Source organism: Ambystoma mexicanum, chromosome 3q (assembly GCF_040938575.1).
Source record: "Ambystoma mexicanum isolate Mex_15411 chromosome 3q, UKY_AmexF1_1, whole genome shotgun sequence".
NCBI lineage: Eukaryota > Metazoa > Chordata > Amphibia > Caudata > Ambystomatidae > Ambystoma > Ambystoma mexicanum.
The window spans coordinates 1,117,990,977-1,118,003,834 of NC_090926.1; the positions used below are offsets into that span (position 1 = coordinate 1,117,990,977).

General features: G+C 49.8%; 1 protein-coding gene across 3 annotated transcripts in view; it reads right to left on the reverse strand.

The window, feature by feature from the left end:
- The window catches only part of BRD4 (bromodomain containing 4), a 1,521,397-nt gene that overhangs the window by 809,866 nt on the left and 698,673 nt on the right, over positions 1 to 12,858 (reverse strand). The window contains exon 14 of one of the 3 annotated variants that reach the window (XM_069603886.1): positions 7,192 to 8,889. The exons of the other annotated variants lie outside the window; for them this stretch is intronic. Within the exon in view, the coding sequence (XP_069459987.1) occupies positions 8,876 to 8,889 (14 nt within the window). The 3' untranslated portion in view covers positions 7,192 to 8,875. Of the gene's footprint in view, positions 1 to 7,191; positions 8,890 to 12,858 lie in introns of those variants that run through there. 3 annotated transcript variants of the gene reach the window in all.

Consider the following 12,858-nt stretch of genomic DNA (forward strand, 5'->3'; position numbering starts at 1 on the left):
TCCCCAGTAGAAAACGCTTTCCGAATCCCATGTTCTCAAGGGTGGCCCACAGGAACGCCCACGCCACCTGATCAAAGGCTTTCTCTGAGTCTACACTTAAAAGCACGTGATCCCCTGTAATTCTCTTGGTGTGGTCCATAATGTCTAGTGGTTTTCTCATTGCGTCCGACCCTTGTCTCCCTTTAATGAAATCCACCTGGTCTGGGTGTATCAGACGCGGCATTAAGTCCACCATTCGAGTGGCCGGCACTCGGGCATAAATCTTAGTGTCCGTGTCCAACAGTGAAATTGGTATAGGGCAGGATCTTTCTCTGCTTTCGGGAGCACCGCTACGTGTGCTGTGGAAAAACGGTGGGGCCTGCCCGGTGTCAAGTACATGGTTGAATAGTTCGGCCAGGTGAGGTGACAGGGTGTTGATGAAATGTTTGTAGAAGCCATCGTATACCCATCCTCACCTGGGGCCCCTCTGGGTGGGAGGCGCTTGATTGCTGCGTCGACTTCTTGGGGTGTGAATGGGGATTCCAGAAGGTCATGCTACTCCACTGTAAGGTGCGTTAGCCCAGCATTATGTATATATTCCCTCATTCCAGGAACTGCCCTGTCCCCTTCTGCAGAGTACAGCATAGCATAGTATTTCGCAAACTGGTTGGTAATCATCTCTGAGGAGTGCACCAAGCCCCCATCTTCTATTTTGATCCTATCTACCCACCTTTCCGCTCTCTGGGCTCAGTCTGTTAGCCAGCATCCTATCAGCCTCATCTCCCTTTTCATAACATTTTTGCTTCAGGAGCACCAGTTTTCTCAGGACGTCACTCTTACCTAAGGCTCTCAGTTCTTCCCTTTTCTGAGCGAGTGTCTCTAGATGCTCTCCCTTGTATGAACCCAAATCGTGGAGCCTTTCCTCCAGGTGCGAGATGTCTTTCCTGATTTTCACTTACTGCAGCTTCCTTTCTCTTTTCCATAGGGCCCTCGTTTCATCAGATGCCCCCTCCAAACTGCTTTGCCTGCTTCCCAACCCGTTGTTATCCCTACCTCTCCCCCTCCAATAATTTGAAAGTATTCCTGGCATGCCTTATCCAAGTCTTGGGAGTATAGCTTGTCCTTTAATAGGAACTCATTGCACCTCCATTTCGTTTCACGTCTATTGTGCCCCACCATTTCTAGTAACGCACATACCATGTCGTGGTCTGACCATCCTAGTGGCCAAATCAGGCTTCCTTTAATCGCGGCTGCCTTCCCCCTGGGCACCAACAAATAGTTGATTCGCGTGAATGTGCCATGGACTGCAGACTGAAATGTGAACCCCTTTACATCTGGGTTCACCTCCCTCCAAACATCCACCAACCTTGCCTCCTCTATATCCCTCTGGAATTTCCCTGTTACATCCCTCTAGGGGGTTTTGGTAATCGCCCAGGTGGGTTGCCTGTCCATTCGCGGGATAGCACATAAATTAAAATCTCCCCCTATTATTTAGACAGCCTCTGGCTATTTCCATTACCTTTGTGAGGGCTTCCCTATTAAATTTCCCCTGGCCTTGATTGGGTGCATAAATGCCCACTTGAATAATTGGGGACCTTTCCCATTCCCCTGCACCACCAAGCGCCTTCCCTCAATCAGGGAATGTACTTCCGGCTTTTCTATTTTAAATCTCTTGCTCAGGACTATACCAACCCCCCTTATTGTGGCCTTTTGAGGCCCAGAACACTTGAGCAACTCCTTCCTCTCAGTGGCCTTTTCTGCCCTTGCCTTAACCCCGTTTCCTGAATGAAGATTAGGTCTAGGGCTGCTCTGTCGAATTCCAGCACTAATAGTGATCGCTTAGTGGGCGAGTTCAGCCCCTTAAAGTTGAGGGTGCCAATCCCCATGGTTCCCACCTCCGGCCTATGGTCCCCTGTCAGCATCATTCTCATACTGGATTCCTCCCAATTGAGGCCTCTCCCCCAGCCCTCCCCAAGTTCAGCTTCTCGACTTTCCGTTTGTAATGCCCCATTTTGCCTGTCCCATTGTGTCCCCCCCCAAACATTTAGCAAACGTAAACTGAACAAGTCAACTATGAGCTTTGAGCTTAAAACTACCCTTTGGATGCACCGCGGCCATTGACTTTGGCCTAGGTCTGCGAAGTGGGGCGCCCTCTTAGTTTCGAAAGCCACTTTACAACTCCCTTTCCCTTATTGTGAGTGTGTGATTTTGGCTTCTTAGCCTGACTTCAGATCATCACTTCCTCACAGATGATTAGTGGGCGATTCAGAGCTCAATTTAGCATATTTCCTGCCAGCCTTGCATCTTTTGCGCCACTGCTGCGGTTTGTCAGCCGCCTGCGATTGGGGGGCTTTTTTCCTGGCTGGGCCCGTTGGGTTTCTCTCGATTTGCTCGGTAAAGTGCTGAAGGACCTGCTTCGCCTCTTCCAGGGCGACGACCCAGTACTGTTCCCCTTTCCATTCAAAGGTAAGGTCAAATGGATACCCCCAATCGGTACCCCACTGATTTTTTGGCCAGCCAGGTGGTGAGGGGCCTGCACGCTCTCCTTCTGCTCAGTGTGAAATTCGATAGGTCCTGAAAAATCTTTACCATAGCTCCTTGGAAAGACTTCTTGCTCTTGCTTTGCTCTCATGAGCATTTCTGTCTTTTCTTTGAAACTCAAAAACTTCACTAGAATTGACCTTGGTCCCCCTGCAAATGCCCGGCCCACTCTGTGGGCCCTTTCAATGTGCATATTTTTGCCCCCTTCCGTAGCGAACAGCTGGTGAATCATTTCCTGGATTTTCTTTTCCACAGTAGCTGGTGTCTCCCCGCCTGTCTCCGGCATGCCAATTATCCTCAGGTTGGACCTCCTTTCCTGTTCTCCATGTCATCCAAATTGAGGGCAATTTCCTCTTCCTTCATTTCCATTTCTGTCATGTGCGCGTTTAACTTCATTTCCATTATGTCCGTTGTTAACCTGGTTGTGCTCCAGGTTATCCACCTTGCTTTCGATGGATTCCACCTTTACTCTGATTTCTGAAACTGACACTTGTATGTCTGAGCGCAAACCACAGATTTTGGCCATTATCCCTGCAATATCGTCCTAAGTTGCCGCCCGCTCATTTTAGCCACCGTAGATTATTGTACCTCCCCCCTCCTGAATTGCTGTAGCTTGTCTAGGTTTCTTCTTGCAGCTGTCTTTGCTTCCTTCCATCCGTCCGTCCGTCCGCCCGCCCGCCCGCCCGCACGCCCGCCCGCCCGCCCTTGCTGGGTGAGCCAAAGGGTGTTTGTGGGGGGGAAAGTGTACTTCTAGTGTACGTCTCCTGGATTACAGGCTTTTACTCATTTATTTCACGCTCGGATGGGGTGGCTCACCTATGTCTCTTGCCTTTTTAAGCATGACCGTATAGAGTGGAGGTGCAGATTCGGGGTTGCCCAGCTGAATTACTTCTCCTCATTGGTGGATGGGTCCCCCCTTTTGTGGGGGTGAGTGCACTAGCCCTGTTTGGTTGCGTAAGAGGCCTTTATTCCTTACTTTCTTTCAGCAGGCGCACGCTCCCTTTGCTTCTTGCTCCTTCAGATGGGGGCAACCCCATTTAGCGGTGCCCTCGGCTTCCTTCTCCTGCTCATGCACGTCTATCACCCCCATGCTTCCCTGTGGCTATGGGGGCAAAGGAAGTGTGTCCATCAGATCTCAGTCCTTTGTATCTGCCGCCGGGGGTTCCCCTGCTGCCTCTAGCCTCCACCACCCCGCCACTGAGGACTCCTCAAGCTTCCTCATGTCCCTGTGCGGGGGGGTCATCCGTCCCTCCAGGGCCCCACACCTCTCCCGCTCACTGCAGTGAGTGACAGAGCGCCCTGAAGGTGTGCACTGGGCCTGCGGGGAGGCCACTACTTGGTCTCTGGGGTCGGGGCCTTCGCTGCTCCCACTCTGTGCCTATTCCCTTCATGTGGGGTTGGAGCCTTAATGCCCGGCAATTGGTTATAGTGGCGGGGGCGTCCGCTTACCTTTTCATCCCTGCGTCTGCCTCTTACGTTAATCCACGCTACGGACGCTGTCCCACGGGGCCCTGCAGACGTCCGGATGAACAGCCTGGTAGTGCCTCCTTTTCCTTCCTCCACCAGTTGTGATCTGCAGGGGCTTTACAGGATCCACATCAGGTCGCACTGCTGCCGCCCGCCATCTTGATCTCACCACTTGCCTGGATCTTTCACTGCCCCCTACTGCAGTGCTTCGTCCTCATCTCCTGCACTGCGCGCCTCTCCCCCTCATTTTTCGTCAGCTCGCCTTGGGACCACGCCACTTCCCTGGGGTCCGCTGATGCTCCGCAGGATCCCTGCCGTGCCGTGGTCCTCTGCTCCCCCTTTCAGTGACGGCTTCGGTCCGTGCTGCTCTGCTTGCCCGCCTTTGGTGTAGGGCTCTGCTATCTCCAACTCTGCCCTTCTTGATGGGACCCCTCTCATTCGCCCCCCCCCCCCCCCCCCACAACACGGGTCGAGAAGGCGCTGGTCACGGCCCATGAGGCTTGATGTCGGCTGTCTCCTAGAGGAATCATGCCTTGCGAGATCCGGGTCGTCCTGCAGTGCTTTTGGCGCCGTTGTTTTTCTTGGCCTTCTCCCTCTGTGTGAAGTGGGGCAGGGGGCCCGAGAGCCACTCACTCCCGTTCCCCTTCAGAGCTTTCCCTTTTCACAACTTGATCCACCGTGATGCATGCAGCAAATGATCACACCCCTTTGGCATCCGCTTTTCTGTCAAGTGGGGTGAACTAAAGGCTCATTTTCATCTCATCTCTTTTCCGTCTTCTGGGTCGGGAGCCTCGGATCAGGCGGCCATTGCCATCCGCGCCCCCTACTGGTCTCCGTTCTATGTTTTTTAACTTTTGAGTCTGTCGAACTCCATAGGTATCATCTTTACATTATGTCACAAAGCACCTTCAGTGCAGTGGCATAGGGAAGTCTCTTAGATTTCCCAAAGGTTTAAATACTTTCTCTTGGTGAAACTACCATTTCCAAGAGCAGTGAAGTGAAATTGACTTTACTTACGATTTGTATCTTTCTAGACCCAGCACACACTATCTTACCATAGGGTGCTGTAGGGGTTATTCCGTATCCACTTGGTCTAGTTTCTCATGTAAAATATTTATGTTACCCTTCCTACAATTAATGGCTGGTGGCAGTGTTTTACCTTTTATTACCATTGTGTGTTTTTACCACTGGCTGAGTTTGCTGCCACGGTAAGGCACCCATGGGTGCCCATTTCTTCAAAATGGCTCTGGACTTCTTTTTTAGCCATTTCTTGTCATGAAGGTCCTTCTTGAGATTTACTCTGCGCGCCAAACCAGATTTGGTCTGTTTTATTTTGTTTTTGGTGGGATTCACGAGTGAAGCCCGCCTCTGGCTCCAGTATGTCTGGCAGGGGCAGGAAGTGAGGGTGGTGCCTTAAACTCTGTGCTTAATCCCCTTAGTTACAGGAATGCACCCAAAGGTGATTGACTGGCTGGCTGTCCGGCAAGGACAGCCTCCCTGCTGTGTGGTTGACAGCTAGGCTGGAATGAATGGGATAAACCTGCATAAAAGGCAAGGCTTTTTGACTTGGAGGGCAGAGTCGACCACTGGACGAAGGAATCCGAAGAAGAACTTGGAAGAGACGCTTACTGCAACTCCTGAACCGTTTGTTTGCCCAGTGAAGCCCTGCTGCTGCGCTGAAGGTCCGAATTCGCCTCGATTCGAGAAGCCCTGCAAAGACGACTTCTCCCTTTGAGTTGGTGGGACCAATCAACTCCAAAGACATCCCCTCAAAGCCGGTTGCATTTCCACTGCTGCTGGAACCGAAGAGTCAGGCAGAGCAACACCAGATTGTGCACGTTGCTTTTAAGTCAGACCCAAGCACTAGGAAGATCATCCGGACTTCCCTGATGCAGGACTGACCAAGCCTGAGCCATCTCAGAGTGCTGGGACACAGATGCGAGGAAAGTCTGAAGTGGTATCCAAGAACCGCAGTGTTGCTATTTGCAGTCAGACGCGAGGAGCTGAAAAACTGAAGAACCGCTGAATCGAAGTTTGCCCACTGCTACCGCTGACAGTCCCATTGCAGAGCAGGAGTCCCCAGACAACCTCCCTCTTGTCCCCACGACTGAGGCTCAGGACCAACAGGATCTGCAGAGCTGCACACGACATAAGCCAACTGGAACCATTTCTTCTAACCAGAGGTACTGTAAAGACTAAGAACTTACCTCTTGTTGTGTAGCCTTACTTGCTCTCAGTTGAAACCTGCCTTGGTTACCTTTCAGAGTTGCTAAAGCTTTGCCCCTCACAAGCTACTCAGCTTGTCGGCCCTTCAAGTGTTCTACAAACATTGTACAAGACTTTTTACCTACCTACAAAGAAAATCTTCAGCTCCCCTTGACATTGTCCAATTAACATTGGCTATCTTGGCTCCCTGAGACACTCCTCTTTACCTCTGTGCTTTGGCCTTTCCCCCAAGAAAGGGTTAATTTACTCTTCTTTGGAAGGTGTTTAAAAGTGCTTACCTGTTAATGAATTGTTTGTTAACTTCCGTTTTATTCCCCATTTCTATCTTTTACACCAAACTTCGTATTGCTCTAAATGTACCAGTGATAATTCAATGTCCACAGTGTCCTAGCTATTTAAGTCACCCAAGGGTGTAGGAAGTGTGTGCCATCCCCAATGGGTGTCAGCTGATTTAGAGAAACTGTGTTTTGAAGTATATTTAAGTGTTAAATGTTTTACTCCCTTCCTGAAGAAGACTTACATAACTGTAAAATGAATTAATAGTTGTTTTATCAAGAAACCTTGAATTTAAGTGTTTATTTTGATAACTTTACTGTTGAACTCTGTCACAACATTACTGCTCACATTGACACCTCTTGAGATAAGCCTTTCTGCTCAGCCACACTACCAACCTGTGTAGTTCAGACTTATACCAATTGTTGGGTCCCTATTGCCAGGCGGTCGGGTTATTGTAGTGCACCCAAAGCGTACTGCATACAATCTTGCCTAACAAGGCTGTACCACCTGAGAATATGGGTAGCATGGAGGGAGCAGCCAGGCTCATCTTACGAGGGAGAGAGGGTTGTAGCTTGGTACAAAGAAATTGTAGCACACATGGCGCAAAGAAACACTGACACTATGTATTGCAGGCCAAGATAAATCTAGGGAAAGTTAAGTACCATCATCATCAAATAAACACAATGAAAATCAACTTAATACTTATTGGTTACAACCCAAAGTGCAACTTTATTAAGAATACAATATGCAGTCAAGGCAAATCAACCTCAACACATTCAGAAAGACAGTCGGCTATTCGGGGGCAGTAAATCCAAGATATATACACTTTTAGAATTCAACCAATAATTCAAGGGTAGTAGACCCTGTCAGTCACGCAGACTCAGTTATCGAAATCACATAATAAATCAACCATGTTACAAGCATACACTCCACAACATTACCTTTTAGAACTCAGTTCAGACCTAGTAACTCCTCCTATACTTTCTGGAGCAACTGTAGAATGCAGTAAGCAATTCAGAGAAAGAATAAACCCAATTACGCTTGTAGAAAGACACTACTTATTTCAAGGTAAGTATGTGACCTATTGGTACATAACTATCCGCTACCTAATAGCTAGTTATATCCACTATACTTTTAAGTATTACAAGATTATACTAGTTGCATGCGCTTTGCCCAAAATGCTAAACTATTAAAGCTGTTCTATATTCTAATATCAAACAACTGTTCATATTGGACTCATGAGATACGAGTTAGGTTTAGGATTGATTTGATATTCTGACATTGCAGTACATTAAGCCAACAAGTGTTTCAACAGCATCTTTCTCAAGGCGAACAACAATGACCATGTTGAGAAACAATAACATATACTGGCAGCATGTAGCAAAGAGCTTCCACTTGTGACCGAAACACTTCAAAGTCGACAACGCCCCTGCGAGGATCGCTCGACAGTCGGCAGGCAACTCATAACCAACAAACTCTAGGGCTGCAGGAGCCAAGCCTTCAGCGACCCTGGGTTGTGACGCAGGATAGCACCTCCTTCTCTGTTGAGCAGATTCGGAACTACGGGCAGCTAAACTGGGGGTGACGCCGACCGACTGAGAAGAGGTCCGGATACCAAATCCACCGCGGCCACGCTGGGGCGATGAGTATCCTTCTGCATTGGCACAGTGTGCTGATGAAACGTAGCAGAAGAGGCAACAGGGGAAAACTCCTAAAGAAAAAGGCCTCCCCACAGGAATGTGTTGCCCATGCTCCCTGGTTGGAGGAATCTGCTGGAAAACATCTGGCATTTGGAGTTTGCCGCCGTTGCAAACAGATCGATCTGGGGCCTGCACCACTTAACACGCGGTCCACCTGGTCCTTCCAAAGATCCCACTCGTGGCAGGAGTGCAACTCCCTGAGGAAGTCTGCGATGGTGTACTTTACTCCGGCTAGGTGAAGCTAAACGAGAAGCATCTTTTGACCAACGGCCCACTGCCACAAGTCCTGTGCTTCTTTGGAGAGCGCTGGGGATCGAGTGCCCTCGTTTCCCGATGTAGAACATTGTGGTGGTGTTTTCCGTGAAGATACTCACCACACTGCCCTTCAGAGACAGAAGGAACGACTTGAGGGCCCAGAACATTGTTTGTAGCTCCAGGATGTTGATATGGAGTTCCTTCTCCAGTAGCCACAGGCCTCTGGTGTGTAGACGTCAGGTGTGGGCTCCCCAGCCCTCCAAAGGAGCGTCTATGGTGACCGTCTCCTGGCACGCAGGGTCTGTAACCCTGTGCCCCGAACTATGTTGGAGCGGACACCCTGCCACCTTATCGCCCGACAGAACTCATCGAGTGGGATCTTGTCCACGAAGCTTCCGGACACCTGTATCCAGTGAGCGCCCTGGAACTCCTTAAGAGGTCTCATCTGTAAAAAAAACACACAATAGGGTGCCTGAATAGGGTTCGTCTTTGCAAAGAGATTTTAACACAAAAAGTGGAACGATACCCCAACTTATTTGAAAAATAGCAACATAGGTCACGTCAAACCATAGAAGCCCTCAAAGGAGGGTCACTGCGGGGATACAACAGGAGATGCCTTGAGATTTAGAGTACATACAAAGGACACAGAAGGATAGAAGGAAGTTCTATCTATTACTGCCTATTTGCCCTCTAGTGCTAGAGTGCACTGGTGTGCCGCTTATCTAACAGGTGATAGAACACGGAATGGAATATTTACCATATTTCTAGTATGCACCTGAAAATTAGTGAATGTTTTCTACTAAGGAGATCCCCTGTTGGCAACATGGGTTCATACACACTGCGTGGAACATGCTACTTGTGATGTGACCAGCAGTAAAAAAAACAAGTCAGGGTAGTAAAATCCCTCACTAAATCAGTCTACTGAAGGTAAAGATACAATTTTAATGACCTGTAATACTGATAATCTGCGTAAATTGTTAATAAATGATAATCAAAATTATCGGTTTAGTAAAAACAGGTTCTCTAATAACCCAACATGTGTCACATGAACTTGCAAGTTGTTCACATTTACTGTTTCAATCTAGAAACTATGGAAGACAAATAAAGCTTGCACACTGTAGCGTGGGTGCCTAGAGAAGGTAACCCCACTAGACGTGGAAGCAAGAACAGGTAATTCCTTCAAGTTCTGGCTCTACCGGTTTCAGTGGTATTTTAAGTGAATTTACACACTTTGTTCAGGACAGTCTGTGCGTCATTCCGGATATATCTGGAATGTAACCAAAGGACGACAGGTTGCTCCAACCCTCCTTGTAAATACTGCTATAAAGCCCACAAGTAGTTCAGTGGCCCTCTGATGGCAGCCTGTTCCACTTTTAAACCCTTACAAAAAAGGGTAGGTGACCCACTGGCTCTTTGCGCCGTATTCTAGCTGTGATAAGTTCACCACAGACTGGTGCTCAAAGTTGTTGCATTGGGCTGCAGTCCAGTAATCTCTTTACAAACTGCTGGAACCCTGATACTGCAAGGTCTCATCTGTAATCTGCAGAGCCGGATGAGGTAGATGCAGGATGGCATCACGCCAAGCAACGACTTGATGTTCTTCATCGACAACAGCCACTGCACCTTCCGCTGAATGGCCTCTATCCTCTCCTTCGAGGGCGACACCAGGCAGGACATTCAGTTTCAGAAACTGCAATACACTAGTTTTGTTGTTAATGATTTCCCACACTATCAGGTAATAGTGTGGATGTTAATTTGAACGTTTCTTGGCAAAACTTAAAAAAAACATTTCATCTGTTCAAACCCTGTTTTGTGGTGCCTTGCTGTAGACGAGCAGATGGACAGAGGCTTAATACATCTTGTTGATTATATGATTAAATTGTGTACTGAGTAAATGCTGACTGCATCGCAATGATATACAGATTGTTCACTCTCGTGACCCAAAACTTCTCCGGTTGGGAGTGGGATTGGACTCACGCGGTTCCAAAAAATAATACTGGGGACGGCGTCCCACAAAGAGTGCAGCATAGGGCTATCAGCTGGTAACGGCTGGTGTGTGTCTAGGACATCGTACTGACTCAGGCTCCTAAGGACAGCGTGTTCTGCAATGGTGTCAAGCAGTACTTTGGAGAGTTGATAGGAGAATCCTAGATCCATCAACAGCTGGACAGTCGTCTCTGTGTGTCCGACAGCCCACTCCCGTGAGTGGGCCCGGATGAGCCAGTTGTTGAGGAACAAGTAAACATGTATCCCCGTAGGCACTGATGGGCCGCCACTGGTGCCAGGCATTTCGTCAACATTCTGGGGGCCGAAGGGTAGGGCCTTGAACTGATAGTGCTATCCCTGCACTACCAAGCATCAAAAGGTTCAGTGTTTCCGGTGAATGGGGATGTGGAAGTAGGCATCCTCCAGGTACAGTAAAGTCAAGAAATCTCCGTTTTCCAGTTGGCAAGCACGTGTTACAACAGGACCAATCTGAATTTCTGTAACTTGTGGTACTTGTTTAGACATCGTGGGTCCAGAATGGGCCTCGAGGCCCCCGTCTTTTCTGACCAAAAGGTATCTGGAATAGACTCGAGCACCAGAGTCATTGGGAGACTAGTTCTAGCGTCCATTTTCACAGCATGGCCCATACCACCTCCAAGAGCTGAAGGATGTGCTTCACCGGACGTACCACTTGAGGGATGCGCAGACAATAGCGCTGAAACTCTAGGGTATGACCTTGGGCGAGAGCATCCAACACTCAGCTGTCGGTGGTGATCTTCCCCACTCACTGACTAACTGCGTCAGCAAGCCTCCCACCGCAGTGCACGGATGAGGGTCCCAGATCAAGCTTGCGTCTGCATTCCGCCTTGCGGGCGATGGCAGCGCCCTGACTTGTGGGCACCGCTGTCCTCCACCGTAGGCCTAGGAACGGCCTCTGTAGGTTTCCTGAGTCGTAGATCTGGAAGGTTGACGGTATGAGGAGAAACTTTTGGACGACCTGGATCTGGTTTGATGGCCTGTAGAGACTCGACTACAACCTTCCCAAAAAGGTTATCCCTGTCGAAAGGCACATCCAGCACCTTCGTTTGGACCTCCTGGTGGAAATTTGTGGCCTTCATCAAGCCCTGGCGACAAAAGCAGACACTGTTACCCATCTGTCGGAACTCTGTGTCGGCAATGTCCAGTGCCACAGTGATTCGGCGTAACATCCCCCTCCTGGAAGAGATCGATAGCCTCCATCCTCTTGTCATCGGGAAGGAACTCTAAAATCGGACCCAGCTCCGGACCTGAAGCTGGATCAGATTCAACTCCCTATCGTACCTGGCTAGGAAGCCAGTGCGTTTGCCGCCTTGATGGTGGACACTGCAGTGTAAAATCACCTTCCTTCCCATGGCGTCCATTTTCTTCGCCTCGCTGTCCAGAGGAACTGAAGACTAGGACGGGTTGGACGACCGGTTCCTCGTGGCCATTGAATTTGGCAATGGTTACGATCTCAGGCGCTTGGGTGTCCGGCACCCGGTACTATTTCCCCAGCCTATCCCGTTTGGGCGGAGCCGTGCAAGGGTTCTATAAGAGGGCCAGGCCCTCCTGCCACACGTCGCCCATGGCCTCATGCGCCCGGTACAAGAAACCCTCCTTCTTGGTTTCTTCTGTGACAAGCTGGAACAGCTCAGAGGATCTGGCAATCATGCAATGAAATGACCCCCACCTCATCCGGTGGCGACGCCCTAGGCTGCAGAGATCCGCCGCAACAAAATAATAGTCCTATCTGTCCCTGTGTCCGCTGGGGGAAGAGGGGGCCCGGCACGGATGTGGAGACTGAAATGGAGGAGTCCCATGATGCCGTCTACTCTTCGCTGGAGACTCATCGGGAGCCTGGGGGCCATTGGGACCAGGCCCTGTGGCATCCTATTCTGAATCACCAACACCAAGGTATGGAGGGTTGACAGAATGTCCAGAGAGACATCCCTCAGCTGAGCTGGTGTGATACGAACACTAGGCCCCACGCCGTCGTCCTCTTCCACATCTCATGGACCGTAAGGACTCCAGGTTCTAGTCTAGTCTAGCCTGAGGGGTTGGAACTGGGCTCAGAGACGGCATCACCTTCTCCGGTATGCCAGCAGGTCTCGCCAAAGTCGCTGCGATGGTCACAGGCCCCTGGGGAAGGGACACAGTCAGCGCCGCAGGGGCTACCTTCACAGGGTCAGCCACCTACGCCTATGTAAGAGCAGCCACCAACAGCTCCATCGTCTACAAAGACTTCTCCTGCGTCGATTCGGCCTTCTTGGGCAGTTTAGCCTCTTCCGTCCATGGCTTCTTGGGTTTCTCCCGCAGCTTAGCCGGGTTGGACGATTTACTTTTTGAGGCGGAGCTTGTTTGCCGGCTTGCAATGGAGGCTGATGGCGATTTAGAGTACGCCCTGGCGACC